Raw genomic sequence first — 23,073 nt, 5'->3', positions numbered from 1 at the left:
CTGTGGGCCGTTTTTTTTCTACCCTTTCCCAGCCACACAGTGAAGCTGCATTCATTTCTCTGTCCCTGTCTTCGTGCTCTCTGTGGACTAGGAAAGGGGAGAAAAAAAAAACGGCCCACAGAGGGCACGGAAACAGAGACAGAGAAATGAATGCAGCTTCACTGTGCGGCCGCAGCGATTATCCGCTGCGGCCTCTCCCTCACCCCCTGCCCTGCAAAGCAATCACGCTGAGGGTGGCTGGGGAGGGGGTGATTGTTTGCAAAAATCAGCCTACCTGGGGGCCAGGTGTTGCTCAGGCCTTTGAACTATTTTCACCTCGGCCCCCTGGGGCCCACGCAGCACATAAACAGTGTTAGTTTTAACACCTCGCCTACAGCCCTTCACATTCAGGGCATAGTGGGCGAGGAAGAATGGGTCTCGCTGTGGGGACCAGGTGATCTTTGCAACTTGCACCATCTTCACCTCAGCCTCCCCCTAGCTACCGTGGATGACCCAGCAGCTGTGTTTTGTGCTCCCCTGCCAGGACATTGCCCTGAGGCCTCGAGGGCTGGGGGTGGCTGATTAATTTACTAATTGAAGGGCCTTACTGCTATTCATGTGCTCCTGAGCTGAAGGTCTGGGGAGGGCTGAGTAGGTTAGTAATAGCAGGGGCTTCGCTGCTTATTAGGTGCTCCTTCCCTGGAGGGCTTGAATAATTTTGTGACAGAAAGGGGCCTTGCTGTTTTTTCAGTTGCTCTGCATGTAGGCCATTGTCACCTTGGCCCTGTGTCCTGTGCAAGAACAGTATTCTCTCACTTTCATTCCTTGTCTGAGCCAAACATCTTAAGGATTTTGGGGGCCCTGGGTCAAACATTTTTTTGGGCCCCTGTTCGGAACAGATTTGAATTGATAATCCAATTCCTGCTCTTTGATGCCCTCTTTCAGCTTGTCACTGGACAGTGCACTACCATACTTGTCCAAATTCTTAATGTATTTACATCTAATATTCAAGGACATTGACGTGTGTTTTCAATATTACAACACAGTAACAGCTCACTAAAATTACTGAATATAACCTCAGTGACATCCTCCCATTTCTCATATGTGATGGCCTCTTCGATCTCAAAGACATTTTTTATGGATATTGCATGAAACAAACACATTTTTCTGCAAAATCTCTGTGATAGGTTCTTACTCATCGCCCATATTAAAAATACATTTGAAAAAATAGTATTTAAAACAATCTGTCTAAGGAGTATGCATGGTCATTAGGGCAAGATTCTTGAGTAATCCTCAGTCTCCCCATAGCCAAGACTTAAAGGCAGCAACAGATATGAATAAAACTGTGTTTTTTGTATATGGACATCACCTGCTGGCTGTGAAATAAATTTATGACTGGATTGTACAGATACATTTTTCAGCATTCTTTACACCTAAGACTGCCTTTTCCTCGTTTGTGAATTCTTACTTTTGTTATTACATGTTCTATTACCAGAGATTCCAGTCTTACCCTTTCTCCTTGACTTTGTACTAGATTTCTAATTTATGTGATGATTAGAGTCTAGGACATAGCTGGTTGGGAAAGAGTGTCTAACGACATTGTGCAGAGCGTTAAGACTGCAAGTAAGTATTTAGTTTTCATAACTGCAGTGCTCCTAGTCTTTACAAATGTTACTTACTCTGTAAGCTTTAAAAGGCTTAATTTACTAAATATTTCTCTACAAATTAGACCTCAAAGAGTAACCAAATGGTGTTTCATGAAAGGGCACGCCCCTCAAATGTGGGCCACGCCCCTTAATTGTGGGCCACTTTTTTCATCAGTGCCCGGGCCAAATTGTGATCCCAATCTGACCCTGATGCAAAGTGCCCCTTCTTTCAACAAATCAAGCCACCTGGCCTTCGCCAGCAGGAGCAAGGCCTGGGCCACACTCTTGTCACCTGCCACAGTTGCTACCCAGTAGGTCAGAGATGAGTGAGATGCTACACACGTAAAGTGCTACACTTACTGTTACTAAACTACAGCATTAACCCCCTCCTGACCCAAACCTGAACAAAAGCCTTTAACTGAGTCGACAAAAAGCTCCTAACTAAGTAGTAGCCCAAAACCCCTGCGCAGTCTTCTGGACTGCACAACTTCCCCAGAAACCCACGGACATTAGACCTCCCTGTGGTCAGCTGCCCCCCAAATCCCCATACCTTCGGTCCCGACTCAAAGCATGGAGCAGGGGCTGGGGTGCCTGAGGCCTCGTTACACAGAAGGAGCACATGCTAGCGATTGGCACTGTGACTGATACTCTGTGGGTGGCTTTGATTGTCGCTGAACTACAGTTAGCAGCACTCAGCCAGCTCTGTTAGTGGTGTAGCCTCGGCCCTGAGTGGCAGCTATGGTTGAGCTACCTACCTCTGGTAAGTGCTGCCTGGGTGTGTGAGATTGTTGCTGGTTACAGCCTGGTTAATTTATGTATTTACCAACCCACAGAATTTCTGTTTCTGACCATTTAATGATGCTCTGCCACCTGGCCACTATCATATTAGAGTAGACCTCTCTTTCTCAACAAGGAGATCAAGTGAGCGTTTGTCGGAGGCACAGACCTACATGCCTTAGCGTCTTGTGTATGAATACATTAATGTGCTCAAAATAGGCAGGATAATTTACACATATTATGGTGTGTAAAGCTTCTCCATTGATATGCCTCTTAGGTGCTTTGTTGATTTTGGTTCCACTATGTTATATGTTTTTCATATGTAGAGGCTGATTGTGTCAGTATGCTTTTGAATCTTTTTTTTAAAATTCTTTTTTTATTGAAAATAAAGATACAACAAATAAACACAATAATGGTGCAGTTACAAGACAAAATACAATACTGAGGTAATACCGAATACATCAATGAAACCATATAGTACATTGGGTCAAAGGAAAAAAAAAACCTCTCTAATGTCATGAGTCCCAGCACCTGTCAGCCTATTATGCTTTTGATTCTTGTTTCGTCTAGCACTAAACGTCCCCTTTCTATATGAAACGTCTTCTTTTCTGTGTCTTACGAATGTGACTGTTGTGCTGCTCTAGAACATAAAAAACTAAGGTTTAATTTTCTCACAACTTTGAGCATCAGTGACCTCTGCTCCCTACATGCACTTATAATGCCAGTCCAACTGAATATTGTTCAGTCACGGATAAGATCCTTTTTGTCATTCTAGATGCACAGTATTATATTTTTATGTGACTGAATTCAAACTACTTGCAGAGTGGAAGTGGTAACTGGTAAGAAGTGCTGTTTATATAATGGCAAGTGGTAGCCTAGCCTATAATGATGAGTACAATGTCTCTTCTTCTTCACCTTCATCATTATTCATAACCCCAATACAGATCAAAATGCAATTAGCACCCACCTCCAGCATCATTTGCAGCCTGCTACACATGACTCTCACCTCACATCATTTCTCTGTTTTTTTCAGTGGTCTCCTCATTTCTTTTTTTTCTTTGTCTGTGACAAGAGTGGCTACAACCCACTTCATGCACCAGTTGGCATCTTCTCACACATGCATTCTGTCCAAACTGGCTCAAGCCACCTACTCACATCCAGAGGACCAGCATGAGCTTGATGATTCAATAGGACAAGCAGCTGGAATGTGCATGCAAGGAAAGGTCATCAGAGCAACTCACCTTTTTCATGGCCATGGAATAGAGAGCAGTGTGGAATTGTGTTTTTGTCTTGTGAGGTGGCCTTTATAGTTCCCAGTTAGTAGATGGACACAGTAGAGAAAGTTGACTGAGCTCCCACACAAACTGACTAGGAAGATTCATGAGGATACTCTGTTCTTTACCTTTAAGTTATCCTTTGGCTCCTGGAAGCTTGACCACTTTTAAAGGGTACTATTCCGAGATATTAATAGGGTGTCACATGTGCTAATTAGTTGGAGTCGTTCAATGTAAAGAACAGGAGTGCATGTGTATTCTTCACAGCTGAAATGTAGCCTAAGCACTCCATGTAAGTGGATGTTTTCCAGCTGCCTCCATCATGTCCTTCTGTTCCGCGCTTTTGTTACTGTCTCCTGTATGCTTCTCTGCCGCCTGGTTCTCTTGTTTCTCCCTCTTGCCTTTCCCTCCCCCACCTTTGCTTGTATTTCTCTTTCTCACTCATGTGCTTCATTGCTCTTCCTGTCCCTATATTGCTCTTTCTCACCTGTGTGCTTCTTCCTTTGCCCACTTTTCTTTCTCATGGGCTTCTCCCCACCCTCCAAGTTGCTTCTCCCTGCCCTCAATTTTGCTTCATCCTCTGCCTACTTCGTCGGCACACCTCTGCATTGCAAGATTACAAAGAAAAATGCATTAATGCTACTTATTTTTTAATTTACCAATCCATTTCGGATTGGTAAAGAGACAATAGACCTGCATAATTTTTTAAGTGCTCTCATACACTGGCCTCAAAATGACAAGACTGTATTGTTGTACCTTTTTGTCTTTTTTCTCCTTTAGCCATGCTGCACAGGCGACACCTATTAGTTTTGCCTGTTCATGATTATTACATTGTTGTTTTAGGCAATAAAAAAAATTATATATTTTCCAAACAGTTTAAGGATATTAAAAAAAACGATCTTCTCCAAACAGTTTAAGAGTGATCCTAGCTCAAGTTTTGATGAGGAAAATTTGGCACAGTGCACCTTGGATCTGTTCTTCGCAGGCACCGAAACAACTTCAACTACTTTGCGCTGGGCTATTCTGTACATGGCAGTATACACAGAAATTCAAGGTAATGTAAATCAGAATTAAGATATGGATCACTCATTAAATCAATGTATTTTACATTAAGTTTGCAGGATATACGTTTGTTCGATAGATTAAATGTTACAGAGCAGTAAGCATACATTCTGAGTTGTCTGCAACAGACATTACCCCACTGGCAATGCACCTAAAAAACAGAAATAGCTAAAAATTCTAGAGAAGACAGAATATGGGAACTCAAGAGAAGACATTGAAAAATAATAATTACTGTTTAAAATATGTTAATTGAAAATCAGACAGAATATTGAACTGTTGCTAAAGCATTGTATATCTGCCTTCTCAAGTTTTATTTTTACTTAAACTTTTTTCGTATTAACAATAGTCAAGAAAATGGTTTGTTAAGAAGGGGATTTGCATATTTTCCTTGTCAGCACCAAATAAATCAATGTGCATAAGATCAGACAACCTAGCTATCAAAACTCTAGACCTGTAGCATATAATGCAAGTTTATATTCTAGCCTACATTATTTCTTCAGGCTGCTAACTCCATGAAAGTAAAATGTGAAAAAAAAGACAGTACAGGGCCATGAGAGTCTACTTTCTTTATCAACCACCAAGTCTCTAGACACACCCAGACCAGTTCCATCTTCAAGGACTCTTGTATACATTCACTATACATTGTTGGGCGCCTCCAACTTAAATCACACAATGGCAGCGCTATAGAGGAACCTGAATTGTTTAAATGCAATTGTAATTTCTTTTATCTGCCTGTTAGAAGTGTGTTTTTTTATTTTTTATTTTATTGAAACTGAAGCAAAATACAATTAGATAGCGCATTACAGTTGAGACTGATAATACATTTAAGAATAATAAACACAATACAGTTTAGAGGAGGGGAAGGGGTGTGCATGGTGTTAAATAGGAGTAATCTGATGAGTATATTCAAAGAGTGGCAATATTTAGAACAACAGCAGTACACAAAAATGGAAATTCAGGAAGGTTAAAGCACTTCTTCATTAGGTGTATGAACGAAAGATGATTTTGCATGTTTGTTCAAAAAGTTATTTACTGGGGACCTTAGGTCTAAAGGTTTAAATACAAGTGATATAGGTTGCATAAATGCAGTATCTAGTCTATGATTAAGGCAGATGGCATACCACCAATCCCGAAAAGATAACTGGGTAAGGGCCTTTCAGTTTTTTTTTATTTGTTGAAACGCCACTGGCAACAGTAAACACAGTAGTTGTAAATCAATTAAATCTAAGTTCCAATCATCAGACAGACTTCCTCAAAAAATATTAACATTAGAGAAAGGTACTTTTGAGTGGAAAATAGAGCTAATCTGATTCCAGACTTGTAACAAGAACTCATGTACGAGAGGACATGTGAAGATTAAATGTTTTAAATCTGCATGTGGTGAGGAACATGACCAACAAGTATCAGTAAGGTCTGGATAAAGCTTGTGTAACGTTACGGGGACAGTAAAAGTCTGTTATAAATATAAAACAGTGTTTGTGTAGCATTTTCTGGTCGGGAAGACTTTCCAAGCATTGTCCACATTTTTGTCCAACACCGTTTCCAAATCATTTCCCCATGACAATTCTGTATCCGTTTTGTCTCTATCACTAGAATGTAACCAGGAATAAATAGTAGAGGCTTTTGGAACTGTTAATAAGAGATGGCTCAACTGATTAGTCGGGGCGAGGAAGATTGAGGACAGTACATATATTGAGTTTGTAAGATTTAAAATTCATGTTGAAAAGAAAAAGAAAGTCCAAATTGAGTTTGAGTGTGTGCAAAGGATGTAGGGGCACCACAATCCAAAAGTTGGTTGAACTACATTGAACCCTTTTGCCTTCAGGTTTTCAAATATATAGGCTTGTTATTTAGGTGAATGAATTTGTTATGCCAAATGGTAGAATGAAGAAATGTGGGGAGATCAAAAGGAATATCAGATAATATAGGTTCTAATAATTTACGGGAATATTTCAAAATGGGAGCGGATAGAGATTTTGATATGCACATGAATGTTGAAAATTCCTGAGGGGAAAAAGGTGATAAGAGATCTTTTTCTAGATCAACCCATAATGTTTGATATTTTGGGGAGTACAAATTCAAATAAGCAGATTGTCTTAATAAAAAAGCTGCATCATATTTCGAAAAATCAAGAAAATGTCCAACACTTTCTGATTTGGAGTGTTTTAATTTTAATAAAGACATACAAGCTTCTTTGTTGTTCCTTAGAAATGCAGAGATTATAAAATTGGTCTTCTGAAAGGTTTTGAGAGGTATGTTCAGTGGAATATTAGAAATATTTTATTTGATAATAGGTACTAGCATCATTTATTTATTTATTTATTTATTTTATGAAATTTGATTAAGCACAAACAAATGCCCGTGGGCGTCTCGGCGCTGCGACCTCTGCATCAGATTATCCAACTACTTACATATATTTTGAGACATTACTGATTGAACAGCCAAGTTTTTAGCTGTTTACAAAAGGACCAAAGAGAGGTGCTAGTCCTAATAGATTGGGGTAAGGTGTTCCACAGTTTAGGGGCCGTGACCAGGAACCGACGGTCTCCCCATGAGACGGTCTTGGATCGTTAAGGGTGGAGGATCGCAGTGCTCTGGGGGGACAGTGAGGAATCAGCTGGTCTTTAAGTAACTGAGGTCCCGAATTATGTAGTGCCTTATATACAATACACAGCGTTTTAAATTTGATCTGGCTTCTGATTTGAAGTCAATGGAGTTTTCTAATTGTCTCGGTTGCGGACTTGTGTTTGGGAATCCTGGCAAGGAGTCTTGCTGCCGCATTTTGTATCATCTGCATTTTATTGACTACCCTAATCTTAGCATTAGCAAAAAGACCATTGCAGTAGTCGAGTGTAGGCAACACTAGGGAACTTACCAGGGTTTTCCCGGCAGTATCAGGAAAGAAGGGGATAATTTTTTTTATCAGGCGCAGTTTGTGAAAGGCCGAGGACGCTACTTAGTTGGCATGGGTAAAGAAGTTGAGGTGATCGTCAAAAACAATTCCCAGATTCCTTACCTTTGGGACCGGTTTAGGCAAGGTTCCTAAGGACGCAGGCCATCAGGTGGGGGACCAGCTCGGAGTGAGCTGTCCGAATTTGACAACCTCCTTCTTCTCGGAATTAAGTTTTAGACAATTGGAAGACATCCAGTCTCCAATTGCCAACATACCTACCTTAAAACTCTCGGCCATTTTTTGGCCATTGTTTTTGATGGCTAGGACCAACTGCGTGTCGTCTGCATATGAGGTAAGGCTCATCCCGTGTGCTCGAATGATTTTGGCTAGGTCGACACGTAGATATTAAAAAGTGTCGGACTCGGGGATGAGCCTTGTGGGGCCCCACATGGCAGAGTCAGATTGGTCGATTGGAATGTGCCCAGAGTGACCGCCTGAGTTCTTCCTGACAAGAAAGAAGCCAGTAGGTCTTTGGCTGCATGTTGAATGCCCATTTTTTCGACACGATCGACCAAGATCGCATGGTCGACCGTGTCGAAAGCTGCAGATAAGTCTAGTAGCACCAATACTGCTGTTCCTCCTTGATCTCGGGTGACTCTGCATGCACAAAGGCATTGACAAGTTTAAAGGAAGCGCTAAACAGAGATCACAGGGACAGAGCTGAAGTTAGCAGACTTAGAAAGGAGTATACGGCTGCCCTAAATAACAGGAAAAAAGAAATGAAAGCCGAACTATGGGCACGTCTTAGCCAAAGCTCGGAATTGAAAGACAGCACTATGTTCTGGCAGGTAGTCCGCTCCCCATTTCTAACAGATAAAGACAACTCTTCCTCAATTGATGTAGCCATAAGTGAACGGGAATGGGTGAGGTACTTCACAAAAGTTTTTTCCAAAGATGCTATAGTAGACATAGATCATCCTGACCCTTTGACACAGGTCATTTACCCAATAAAACTTCAGTTCTCTCACGAAGAGGTCCAAAAAGCCTTAAAATCTTCAAAAACAGCCAAAGCTCCTGGCCCGGACGGTGTCCCTGTTGACATTTTTAAACACCTCCCGGATCTATGGACTCCCCTGTTGACCAACGTCCTGAATGCCACTAATGAAGTGGGTTTACTAGATTCTTGGAGAACATCGACCTTGGTACCCATATTTAAAAAAGGGGATCGAAACAGTCCAACATGCTATAGGCCGATCTCCCTCCTGGACTCGCTCGGGAAGATGGCAGGGCGAATACTTCTCGAGCGACTCCAGGAGTGGGCTACTGATCATAACATCATTTCAGATCTACAATATGGTTTTCGGGAGGGGCTGGGAACAGTTGACCAGGCCTTAAATTTGTCCCTTATTGCGGGCAAATATGTGGAAGCTAAAGGGTCCTCTCTCCATATGGTATACGTCGATCTCTCCGCAGCGTTTGATTGCGTGGCACACTCAACGCTGTGGAGTATTATCTTGAAAATGGGAGTTCACCCTCCAATTGTGGACTTTCTCCGAGAGTTGTATACAGGTACTACAGGCAGGGTAAGATTCGGGGTGAGAGGTGAGCTCACGAGTACTTTTAAGGTGGAAAAGGGGGTCAGACAGGGTTGTGTACTGGCCCCCTTTCTATTCACCCTTTACACTAACGGCTTGGAGGTTGCCATGCTTCAAGGCAGCAAAGATCTTCCCTTAATAGCTCGTCGACAGATACCAGCGCTCCTATATGCCGACGATGCCGTTATCTTAGCAAGAACACCAAATGAATTACAGCTGGCCTTGAACAGATATTGTGCCTTTATGGCAAGTCTGAATTTGAAATTAAACGCAAAGAAAACATACACAATGCATGGGTGGGGGAAAATAAATGCAAAAAAACGGAGATTATATGTACAGGGTGACCAATTGGACAGGTCCACAACGTATCCCTATTTAGGGATTGTCATTGACGAAAAATTTAAATGGAACCCAGCTATTAACGCAAGGAAGCTCTCATTTTTGCGAGAAACAACTTTGTTAAAAATGTTTTCACAAAGACTGGGGCAGCGACCACCAAAAGATCTGTTACAAATATACAACGCAAAATGTGTAAGCACAGCAACATATGGGGCGGGGATATGGGGCTTTGCAAATGTGGATTCAATACAAAAAGTCGAGAATTCCTTTTTGAGATATTTGTTAGCAGTACCTAAAAGCTGCTCCACCTATGCCTGTCACACAGAGTTGGGCATTGACTATATTACAGACATTATAAAAATGCAACCAATAATGCTGTGGCGTCGAATATGGGTCACTGAGCAATGCCAATTAACTAGGGCGATTATTCAAGATATTTTAACACTCGATCATTGTAAGAAAATTAAATGGTTATCATATGTTAAAGCGCTATTAACAGATTTAGGTCACAGAAAGTTTTTTGATCACCCGTTACTGATAAATGAAATCTCGAAAAAGGATTTAAAAAGAGAGTGTCTTGTACACCTGCGTCAGATACGATTACTATCTGAGATCCATAAACCATCTGTTCAACACTCTTTATTAGCGCAGACTGTGTTTACCACTGAACCCTACTTGAACTTTACCCTAACACAGTATGAAAAAATGTTGCTCACTCGTTTTAGATTTGATTTGTTCCATTTACTGGTTGTATTTCCAAAGCAAGACGTCTGGACATCCACATTTTCTATGTGTCCATGTGACCTAGTGTCCCCACAAACAACGATACATACAATGTTATTCTGTAAGTTTTTTACTGAACCCCGTAAACGTTGGATACTGCCCATCTTGAAACTCTGGGGCCTCCGACAGTGCCGTACTGCATATCTGGCACTTCAGTATCTCGAAAATGAAAACTATGCTAAAGCGATTGTATGCTTTCTCAAATTTTGCATACGTCATCGCACGAATCTCTGAGTATGAGCCACATAATACCTCCGCATAAATGAAAGAATGCCAGACAATAGGAAAGCTGTATCTTATGGCAAGGTAGAAAATTACATAAACTGAGATGTTGTTCCTCTTTTTAAATGTTTTTTCTAACAAATGTATTTTTATATATTGGTTTTAATCTTTGTAAATTCTGTAACTTGCTCATTGTGAACTTTTATGGTGTTTTTTTTTAAACTACTGAATAAAGTTATTATTGAATTGAATTTAATTGACTCTGATGTCATCTGCAGCTTTGATCAAGGCAGTTTCGGTGCCATGGAACTTACGGAACCCAAATTGGGTACTGTCGAGTAAGTGGTGTTCCTCTATGAATACGGATAGTTGCGAATAAATCGCGTTTTCTGCCACTTTTGCCAAGAATGGAAGGCTGGCTATTGGTTGATAATTTTTCAGGTCATCCTTGTCAAGAAGTGGTTTTTTTAGGAGCGGTTTAACGAGGGTTTTTTTAAGTGAGTCCGGATAGATCCCTGATCTAAACATATTGTTACAAATTTGGGTGATGACCGGTATCAAGGTTTCCATGACTGGAGGGAGAATTTTAAAAGGGCATGGGTAATGTAATGTAATTTTATTTTTGTAAAGCGCGACTTACACTCCACGGAGCATCTTGGCAATCATGTCTAGAAGGTGTTTGGCTGGGGAGCTAGTGAGGCACCGGTAAGACAGGATCTGGTATCTCTAGGGATTGGGTTTAGACTAGGGCTAAACAGGATGTGTCTGTGAGTTTAAAAATCCATGTCTTTAGTGCCTTTCGGAAAAGGTTCTCTGACGGGATCTGGCGCAATTGGAGTGGTAGTTCATTCCAGACCCTAGCACCCAGCACTCCAAGGGACTTTCCTCCTTTCGTAGCTAGTCTAAATTTGGGAGTCACCAGCAGGTTCAGGTTGGAAGATCTGAGTGAGTGGGAGGGCACATATCTTCTGAACCTTTTTGACAGGTAGGTAGGACCCAGCTGGTGATAGGACCTAAAGGTGATTACTAAGATTTTGAATAGCACCCTTTTGTGGATGGGCAGCCAGTGCAGGATCTTAAGCGCTGCTGATGCAGTCGACTTACTGGGCCATCTCAGTACGAGGCGGGCGGTGGCATTCTGGACCATCTGCAGTCGATGCAGTACTGCTTTACTGGAGCCTGCATATAGACTGTTGCAGTAGTCCAGATGAGATGTAATAAGAGCCACCGCCACCGTGGGTCCAAGGCTGAATCAGTTTTGATTGTGTTAATGATGTCCGCTGTTTGGGCCTCTGTAATGTCTTTAAACTGTGAAAGTAAGGACACTGGCGGTGTAGAGATAGTGGTAGTAAGGGGGTTATTGGTGTTGGCAGAAAACGCTGTGTATATATCATTGACCTTTGTGAAGAAAAAAGTTGCCAATGCATCGCAGAGGGATTGAGAGGGAGGAGGGGTTAGATCGGGTAAGTTTCCTACTAGCGACTTGGTGGTGTCGTAGAGTTGTTTAGTAGAGTTCTTGGCTTGCTCTATCCTGTTGCTAAAGTACTTCCTCTTGGCCTCAGTGATCATAGTTTTATATCTTGATAGTGTCAAGACGATACCACTAACAAAAGGTGTTAAAGATGCCATCTACTAATTAATGAGGTTATTTTGTGAGTACATTCTTCTACATTTAATGATCAGGAATGTGGAGGCTTTAGTAGAGTAAATAAAGCATAAACCAACATATTTGATTTTCTATGTATTCCACATAAAATTGGGCATCAGAATATCCTGTTTGAACGTGAATTCTTTTAGTGACAATATTTCACATTTATTGTTATTTAGTTGGTAACCAGATACTCAAGCATAGGAAGCAGCTTCATTTAATGAAGATGGAATTGAGGCGTGGCCTAAACCATTTAAGTATGTGAAAAATAAAAGGCTGATATATTTGATTAAAAGCTTTCTGAGCATCTATGGCGATTTCTGCTAAAGGTTCAGACAAATGCGAAGATTTTGATTGAACATCAGAGAATAGACGAATAATATCAGGTGTATATCTCCCTTTAACAAATCTCCTAGTGTGAAAAGGAATATTATTAATTTGATTAAAAAGGAAATAATCATGAAAAAAGGAAGTAAAAGATTAAGCAAATGGTGTATCTAACAGAAGTGAGTCGTTAAATCTCCAACTTTTTAGCACGTTTCATGTAGGAAGAATTGCTAGTTTTATAGTGACAGGTGCATGATCAGAAGTTTAGATAGAGCTTATATCTGCTGAATGTAATTGTGAAGATAAATTATGTGAGATGAAAATGAGATCTGTTCTTGATTGGGCATGATGGACTGGAGAAAATGTGTATATTCTCTCAATGTGGGATTGCATTACCTCCATGAATCAATTACATTGCTCTGTTTGAGAGCATGAACAATAAGGATTTTGTGATTTGTTCGCAATATAAGGAAATGTGGAATTCCAATAAATGAATGGAGCAACAATTTGTTTGATGAGCCAAGACAAAATTATAATTTGGACATTCCATAGGTTTGTGAGTAACACACCAAAATTGACAGCCAGTGGCAGTGGGACCATAAATATTAAAGATGGTTATTGGAAATGTATCAATTAATAGTTTGATGCGTAACCCTCGTCCAACATCATCAAACTCTTGGGATATTAAATGAATATGAAGTGATGTATGGCATAAAACTAGGACTCAATTTTCTTTACCATTTCCTGGAGAAAAGAAGATCTTACTACCCCATCCTGTTTTCAATTTTAAGCATTCACTTTCTGTAAGTTGATATTTTTGTATGAGTTTAATGTATACACAGAGTCAAAACTCATTGCCGTTTAATTGGAGAATGTAGAACTCTGACATTTAAAGACACAATTGTCAAGGACATGAGGAAGAAAAAAGATAAAAAGATAGATCAGACCCAGAGAAGAGGAGATTAAACAAGAACCATGTAACAATCAGTGGAAGTGATAATATGGTAGGAAGAAATGAAAGAGATAAATGTGAAATAAAGAAGTGAGGTTATGAAAAGGAGAGGGATGGAGGGGAATCGAAAAAGGAGGACATTTGTATTTTGAACATATAGAAGAAATACCACCGGGAAGGTAAAGAGAGAGAAAAACATACCTAAAATTTCAAAATGTTTGGGGGAGGTGAAACCACTTGGAAAAGATGACACGTCTGAAACTCCACGCGGGTGGACGCAAGGAGGACTGCGGAACTTGAAACAAGGAACAAGCACAGGAATACACACAATGATAATACCTGTAAGAGAAAATATATGTTATTAAAAGGATTTAACATTGTAGGTGTATATAATCCATATTAAAATATTTGTATATCAAAAAATATATAAATTTCAACAAGAATATGTAAAATTTAGTTGACTAGAACTATCAAGCAAATGAACAAATACTTTAGCATGAACAAGTCAAGAGTCTTGAATTCTCCATTTTCAATACCCCGCAAGACTCAAGAAAGACCTTCAATCAGCTCTGTTGTTTTATGTTGTTGTTTTATTATTATGGGTGACTTTGAATGAGCAAGAATGAAATAATCCAAAACGAGCACCCAGTGAGCGAAGTGCTTGTCTCATATTACGAAAGTCTACATCTATCTAAAGTAGTTTTGGCATAGTCTTATGAGAAGTATTAATCATTTCCTGACTATGAAATACATTTTAGCTGCAGAGAGGACTTTAAGTTAGTCAGTATGTTCCAGGAAGTAAAGAATAATAACGCTTGGCTTTTTAGAAGTCGTAGCAGCCGTAGATGTATTACCTGATATGTTTGCACCTTGAAAATTGAGTGAAGTCTTATCTGATTCGTTTAGTAATTTAGGAAGGAAGGATTTGAAGAACATAATAGAATCACAACCTTTAGTACCTTCCAGCAAGCTTTAAATACATAGATTATTCACCCTATTTCTGTTTTCAAGGTCCTCGACCAGCCTCTGTAGAATAGTAATTTGTGTCTGATGGATGGTCACTATGATAGACGTATTGGTGAAGATGTAATGCATTGTTCAGCTGTGGAAAGCCACTCTTCCATCTGAGACCATCTTTCCCTAAGAGTTTGTAGTTTGAAATTAAATGAAAATGGTACTTATAAAGCGCATGGCTACCATAAGGCCTCCCAGCGCTAAGAACCTAGCCTGCGAGTGCGTGCCTTAACTGGATGGGACTAAGAATGTCTTCAAATGCCTTCGAAAAACCAGATAGTTTTCTTCCAACCGAATATGGTCAGGAAGGGTGTTCCACCTTCTGGAGACAACATAAGAGAATTGTTGGCCTCCACTTCTGGTCTTAACATTCGTCTCCTTTATGCAGGGGCATAGAGCATGGATCTCCACTAACAAATTGTCCATTGTCCATTGAAGCAGTGGGAAGAGATTTTGTGGGGGATGGTGGATCTTTTTTAAGATATTTGGTAAATGCTTTCCAGCAAGTGACAAAGAAGCGATAGCTGAGTTGGGGGAAGAATTATTGCCTCTATGTAAAGGAGCAAGTGTATCTTCCATCTTCAAGAGTTGAGCGAATATGGAGGATTTGATTTTTTTAAGTCTGCCCATAAATAAGATGGATAGCAAGTTCTGAAATAGTATTTGTTGAGAGCAATATTCTGACTTCACACTACTCAATTGTCACAGATGGTGGATATTATGAAGAGATAAGCTGAGCTAATGCTTAAAAACATGGTGTGTGAATGTCCTCACACAATGCTTTGCACAAATAGTCCTTGTAGTAAATACTTTCAATGTTAACGAAAGGTTTTCAAATGGGTGCACTAGTCCAGATCATCGATGAAGGATCTTGTTCGCGCTATATAAAACCTTAAATAAATAAATAAGTAATATGAAAACCATTTAAAACCTGGGAAATTGTTTGTAGTATGACGCTCTGTTTCCCTCAATTCTCTGTTATCCTAAAATGGCGGGCAGTTAGATGTGAGGAGAATCACTAACACAAGGAGCATGGTGTGTGCCTCTCCCCATCTCCTTTTGAAGGGCAGAAAAGATGCCTAACATTTATTTGAGCAATACACTCTGAAGGTGGGAGTTTTTATACTGTAGAACCACATGGTTAAATGTTATTCATGTTACAAGGCAACATTTCCATGTTCCCATTACCACAACAACAGGTGGCAAGTAATTTGCTTATGTCATTGGCACCATTTTACATTTGTCAACAATGATTTCTGGTCTAGTCTTTGTGACAATTCAAATGTTTTCTGAGATGTGGGATTCTCTCTGTTCTCCCTCTGGTCCTGTCTCTCTCTTGTTTCTTCTCCAGCATTTTCAGTTATCATAGGTGGTCATCCTTCTGTCCCAATTCTTATGGGAAATGCATGGTGTGAGAAGCTGGCCTGGTATGTGATGTCTACTAATGTAAGTGGGTACCTAGCACCAGTCCAAACAACCCTTATGGCGCTTTAACAGGTCTTAGACAACCTTAGAAAGCTCTCTAATTGGTAGCTGTGGAGAGCAGCCTTCAGGCCTAGTCAAGAAGGAGTGTAAAGCAGCTTGTTTTACCAGAATGCAATCTTACAGTATAGATTAAGTGAAAAAGATCCACACAATGTATTTATAAATAAATATATTTATTATATAATACTTTCTAGCACATAGAAATAACTCCTACCCGCAGCTATACACAATGCACACAATACTTAATCAAAGAAACACAGTAAATAGCACGTAATACACAGTGGACCACAAAGGGGGACCAAACCGTATACTATGAAAGTGGTATAAGAACCACGACTCGGGTCAAGACAATGTTGAGAGGACGCAGAAGTGCTGGGGACCCAAAGAACCACCCAAGGTGAGTAGATAGGGACCCCATGGAGAGCGTGTGCAGTGTGGGGACACGACTGCATGCTCCTTACAAGTCTATGTAAGTCGCGGTTGGATTTTTAAAGATTAAGGACCCTTCAGAGTGGACCATGAAGAAACCCTGTAGAAGACAGAAGGTTGGAGAACCACCCCACCTGTGGATACCCTAGTATATGTGTGAACAGGTGTCGGACACCGCCGCAAACCCAGTAGAGGACTTCAGGAAAGTGCCACTGCTGAAGGAGGAGAAAGTGTCCGGTGGAATCCACTGATGGATTCTAGATGAGAGGTACCCGCGAGCAGAGGGGACAGAGTCTATATCACTAAGGAGCAACAAGGAGACTTGGAAGGCGAATGCCCTCTGATGTCAGTGTTGCAGGATGGGTGAAAGTGACCTTGACTCTGCAGCTGCGAGGGCCAGGCGATGCTGAGGAGGGCCAGGAACTGTGCACGAGCTGTGCCACGAAGGATGTTGAGTGCTCAGGGGTCAGTGTCTGGCGGGAGCACCAACAAGCTTTTGCAAATGCATCCCACGGAGGAAGTGAAGAGGGAGCAACGTTGGGACCAGCAAGGTCCAGGGGACTCCCCACAAGCATGGGAGTCACGGAAGCCCCCAAGCAATCAGGGGAGCCTAAGAGAAATAAGTGTGACCCTCAAATGGACCCACAGGCCAGAGGCACTGGAGTCGCAAGAGGACCTCAAGCAGCTCACCAAAAAATGCAGCCCACGATGCGGTGTGGCTGAAGATTCTGGCCACTGGAAGTGCTCAATGTCGGGGCTACTTGGAGCCCGAAGATCTTCTTGGAAGGAAGCTAACAAACCTTTGCAACTGCAAGTTGATGCGGTGCACAGTGGTTCGGTTATTGCAACCACGAGGGATATTGGCCTCAAACCTGCTGAGAGTGCAGGGCAGGCCTCTGGAGCTGTGGAAAACCACCACCTGTGTTGCAGAACCTTACGGAATCCGGAGGAGCTCAGGATCAGTAGACTGGTCGACTTAGCTGCAGTGCCTGCGAATGCAGGGGAGTGACTCCTTCACTCCAAGGGAGATTCCGTAAGGTGTCTTTCATGCCCACAGGCCTTGGAAGGTTCCTGTATGGTGCACAGGCACAGACGATGCAGCAGACTGGAAGGGAGACGAAGTCGAGCCCAAACGAAATGTAGCGAAGTCTAGAGTGCCCAGACGGTAAATAAAAAAAATGTAAATCCAGTACTTGTATAGCGCACAAATCACCCCCGAAGGGGTATCTTGGCACTGGGGGCTGTTGGGAAGATTAAGCGAGCTTTGCCCAGAGTCGCATCGCGCTGGGCAGACCACTGCCGCTGGAGCCAGGGATTGAACCGTGATCCCCAGCGTTCAGCATCAGTCGCCCTGGCTGCAGCGCCACACCTCTTCCCTTACGGCAGAAGTAGAAGTGGTGTCTGATCTGAATCTTATCCCACAATGAATCTAGGGACCTACACCCAGGTAAGCCCTTAAGTACCCTAGGGAAAGGGTTGGGATGATTCAGGGTACCCTCCCAGGGAGGATCTGGACAGGGGGGAGGTTACTCCCATGTCCGTTGTCTAGTTTCGCACCAAAGCTGGAGCCAAAAGCTCCCAGGACTGGTTTCAATTGGACTGTGCCTAGGGAAGCCAAATGTGCCCCTCATGCAGACTGAGTGGTGCTGGCTAGTGCACCCACCCTACCCCAATACACTAAATCCTGTCTGGGAGGTGGTCACACCTCCCTGTGACAGGATGCCTATTGTTCTGCCTTCCCCTGCTTGAGCTTGGCTCAGCAGCAGGAGGGCAGAATCGTGTCTCTGGTCGGCAGCAACCATTTTGTGCTGTCTGGGTCAAGAAGGCTGGTACCGGGAACACTGAGAGCCTAATGGAGGCTCTTCCATTGCTTCAAATCATACCTCCCACACCATTTACAGTGTTGGGGTATGATTCCATCATGTTAGATACCAAACATGATAGGACTTATTGCATCCAGTTTCGAGATGGTCATCGTGTAATTACGCTGTGCCTCTCTATATACTCTATATAGTATATAGCTGCTTCACTGACAACCCAGGAGAATGGACTCCGTAGGCTGTAGGAGTGTCCTGCTCATGCAGGGGATTTTATTCATGAAATGAGTACCTAAGATTTTACAAATCATGGAGATAAAAAGCAGAAATAAATCAAATATTGGCAGTTATGAATGGATGTACATAAAAATCAACAAATCGATTCATAACATATCAACAACTCCATAGGTAAACGAAGAAGACCAAGTTCACTAGTATACAGAGGCATCCTTCAAGCATTGATGCTGTGGAGATGGTGATTAGGTCGACGTTTCGGTCTTGCTTGTAGGCATCAATAAGACCATCATCAGGACAAATTTTTCGTGAATGAAGGTCTTATTGATGCCTACAAGCAAGACCGAATCGATTTGTTGATTTTTATGTACATCCATTCATAACTGCCAATATTTGATTTATTTCTGCTTTTTATCCCCATGATTTGTACACTCTGATCAATTCAATACTAACATTTTCACAGAAAATTAATTTGCTTTGTGCTCACTTCATTTTCTCTTCTCTTCAGCTTGATTTCATTGAATGTTTATCAATAACACAAGAATGATATAGTTATCTTGCGGATACAATAGGGTTCAATTATTCAATCAACCCTTAAATGATACACGTTAAACCTTAGGTACTCAGTTCATGAATAAAATCCCTTGTAGCCATCTCTTACCCTAATCTATACATTGCCCAAGCCTACAAGGGTTTATTGGGTTACCCAAATCTTTTCATACTGCTCATGCAGGGGCACCCTCTCAGTTAGAACCAAGCACCCAGCCTTCAGGATTGCAAAGGCCTGCTATAGGGGTGGCTTATAGGTTTTAACCCCTTCGATGCTCATGACGGAACGGTTCCGTCATGAGGCACAGTGGAGCTGTGCTGATGACGGAACCGTTCCGTCATGACCACACCCATTATCATTATCCCTCAGCACCGGAGGGGAATATGTGCAGCAGCGATGAGGTTAAGTGCAGTGACCCTAGATATAGGAAACCTATATCTCTGGTAAGTGGTGCAAGCAACAACTTACACATGCTGCAATAGCAGGCCCGTAGTTCTATTTCGAATGGTCTCTCATGGGTGGCATAATACATGCTTCAGCCGATTGGAGACCTCTGGTGTACCTATGCCCTGGGTACATGGGTACCATATACTAGGGACGTTCAAGGGTACCCCAGTATCCAATCTGGGGTGTACCTAAATACTGAACATAACAATTGAGGGAGAAAAGAGATATACTGGGGTCCTGATTAGCAGGATCCCAGTCAGACTAGTCAAATACAGCTTAGCACCAGGCAAAATGTGGGGGTAACCATAGAAGGAGATCCTGCTTTCCTATACATGGGCAACCTCTAGCTACAAATAATTCTACCCCCTCTGCCCTCATATATAAATCTATTTCCTGTTGCCATTCTCTTTTCGTAGGGATATGTGGGAATCCTCACTTCCTTTACATGTCCTGTTTAGCAATCACTAGCCAAAAAATTACAGAATATCTCAGATCATGGCAGATCATTATCAATGAAGATTCCTAAAATAACCAATTCGGGGTCACTAGGATATTACAGTCAAGTGTTACATCCCCAGAGTGTGTGTTGGAATGTGCCCTCCTCAACATTACACATAAAGCGCATTAGAGTGGGGGCTTTATAAAGCCTACTCCTATTATAAAATAATTGATGTAGGCACTTTCATTGTATCAGCCTTAATTATGCCTTTATAGGGACCTCTGTTGGGTGCATAAATGGTGCCTTCCAGTCTTTGTACTCCAATTCCCCTAATGCCTATACTATAGCAATCTTCCCCTTAAGCTCACTAGTTTGTCTGGTATCTAATTAAGAGTCCTGTATGTGGAAGATACATCCCCCTCTTCCCATTTCTTAAATTAGCACTCTGCTATCTAAAGCAACATAATAAGGAATATCCAAACAAGTCAGTTTCTCTATTTGCAGGGCATGTCTAAGTTGAGTGTACGTGAATGATTGACTTTAATATTTGCTGAATTTATGATCACCAACCGCCCGGATTGGGTATTTATCACAGAATCTTGGGGTAATGAAGCCTCCGGCCCAGGCCGAGCTGATGAGGTTCCATCATGGAAACAGATTCCTATGACTAGATAGGACAGACAGACCAGGAGAAGGTCTGGCAATTATATAAAAGTTAATGTACCAACGCCATTTGGAAAGGATACAATGTGTGAATCCTTGTGAGGCACTGGGTTTCACTATAAAAATCACTGCCATCTCCTCCTTTGCTGCAATTCTTTTCTATAGGCCTCCTGGACCTAGGATGATGTTTGTTACGGAGGTGGCAAACTATATTGAGTCATATTTAATCAAAAAGGAATTTACAGTAATGGGAGACTCGACCTTCCACCTAGAGAACCCCAATAATAAAGACTCTAGTTTACTTAAAGAAATGCTTGCCTGTTTGGGGTTGCATCAGCAGATCATGAGTCCTAGTCATGTGGCCTGACATACCCTTTATGGGATTTTTACTAATGATGCCCCTCTAAAAGTACAGAAAGTACTGCCTCTTACCTGGTCCGATCATAGTGCAGTGTCTTTCTCTGTTAATGTTTATTTCACTTATAAGAGGGATGGCGCTTGCCAAGTAAAAGAATCCGCTCTAGGACGTCTCAGCGAGTCTTTTGCTGATACCCTTAACAGTATTTCAGGCACCTTCCAAAATGATGTGGATGATGGGGCAGAAAGTTTCTCAGCATGGCTATTCTCAGGGGCTGATGTGGTTGCTTCCCTACAGAAAAATGTCTCGGAGGAGGGTAGTGCCAACGGCCCCCTGGTTTACTGAGTGACTTAGGATCCTCAGGCAGGTGTATTGCCCCCCGGAGCACATCTATATAAGGTACCTCTTAGGGTCTATCAAACAGCCATTAAAGAAGAAAAATCCCTTTACTTGAAAGACAAATTTGAGGTGACCCATTCCCCTAAAAAGCTATTTAATCTCCTCTAGCATTTATCTGCACCCTGACTCACAAGAATTATCTAACACGCTGGCTGATTTCTTTCCAAATAAAATTGCAAATATCTATGCAGAGTTGGATGCCTATAAAACAGTGGAGCAGTTATACTCAAAGTACGGCCCTGGGGGCCACATGATGCCCTCCTGACCCTTACAAGCAGCCCCTGCTCAACAGCAGCATTGAGCTGCTGTTTACTGGACTCAACATTAACATTAAAAAGATTTTAAATAAACAGGCATGACTTTATTTAAAGTTAATTTAAGTTAAAGGAAGGAAGTATCTTGGTTGTCCATCACTGCTTAGCTTTAGGAGCACCTTCAATTTTAAAGCCCTTTACATCAAAAGTGTAAAACTATGATAAGGCTGCAAAATTCAAGAAGAGTATTTCATTAACATGCAGAACCAGTTCACTTTATCATATTGGATTGTATCAGTGCATTGACAAGTATTTTTCTTAATAAAGTTATTGTTTCTAAACATGAATTCAGAAACATTTTTTCTTCTTCTCCACTCTGACAACAATGCCATTAGTAAACTTGGAGGCAAGTCAGTTCCTTTGTGCACTCTTTGGATGGCCTGCGTTACTGTTATACATGAAAAACATTATAGTTTATTAAATCAAACACAGGAGAAGATTTTGTACAGTGCACATCTTGAAGTCATGCATTTTTGAGGTCCTCTTATAAGAGATAATGAAGAAAAAGGAGGGAAAGTGAAATAAACCAATTGCCTAGGATCACACAATTTGGTTAAGTGGGAAGCTGGGAATAATATCAGGTTTGCTGGTTTCACATTGAGCACTTCAGCCAGTAGATGTATATGCTCTGCTTCTCCTATATGGCCCTCAGTCACATAACAGACCAAACGCTGTGGCCCCTTGGAAACTGTTTGTGAGTACCCATGCAGTAGAGAATGGTTTCCTAAGCCTCAATAGGGCAATGCCGCAGAGTTCACTAGCATTTAAAGAGCATAAGGGGCAGATTGTGCCTACACAGGAGGCCTTTGCACCTCTGATGCAAGATCTAACTGCATCACTTCTCCCTAAAATCAAATCGGGAACCCCTCGTGAGCCCAACTATGCAAATATTTTGCATCTGGTGGGCAGTAGGGTCTCTCGCTCTTTAACTGTAACTATGAACGTGGCCATAAATACAGAGTGCTATCCATGGCTGTGGAAGCAGGCCGTAATATGTCCGCTACTCAAGGAGCTGAATCAAGATCCTAGTGACATGAACAACTATCAGCTTATGTCTCTGCTTCTGGTCCCAGCGAAGATCCTGGAAAAACACCTTAATCAAACCCTGATGGGATATGTAGACGCGCAGGGTTTGTTGGATGGGTCACAACATGGCTTCAGTAGGAGCTGGGTGTCATCGGCGTAGGAGAAGATGTTGAAGTTGTGTAGTCGGACGACGTGGGTGAGCGGTGCCACGTAGACGAACAATGTCGGGCTGAGGCATGATCCTTGGGGTACACCGCAGGTGATCTCGGTGGCTTTGGAGCGGAACGGGAGAGGCGGACGCTCTGTGTTCTGCAGGAGTGGAAGGAGCTGGATCCCTGATTTGTGGAGGCGTATGCGAAGGGTGCAGTGGCAGACAGTGTCGAAGGTGGCTGATAGGTCCA

General features: G+C 41.9%; 1 protein-coding gene across 2 annotated transcripts in view; it reads left to right on the top strand.

The window, feature by feature from the left end:
• The window catches only part of LOC147747313 (cytochrome P450 2J2-like), a 350,337-nt gene that overhangs the window by 217,394 nt on the left and 109,870 nt on the right, over nucleotides 1-23,073 (top strand). For both annotated transcript variants that reach the window (XM_086953095.1, XM_086953104.1), the window contains one exon: nucleotides 4,589-4,730. In XM_086953095.1, coding sequence (XP_086809221.1) covers nucleotides 4,589-4,730 — 142 coding nt within the window. The remainder of the gene's footprint in view (nucleotides 1-4,588; nucleotides 4,731-23,073) is intronic.

The sequence above is a fragment of the Lissotriton vulgaris genome, chromosome 1_1 (genome assembly GCF_964263255.1).
Source record: "Lissotriton vulgaris chromosome 1_1, aLisVul1.2, whole genome shotgun sequence".
Classification (NCBI taxonomy): domain Eukaryota; kingdom Metazoa; phylum Chordata; class Amphibia; order Caudata; family Salamandridae; genus Lissotriton; species Lissotriton vulgaris.
Note: the sequence above shows the minus strand (reverse complement) of the source record. Positions and strands in the feature narration are given on the sequence as shown.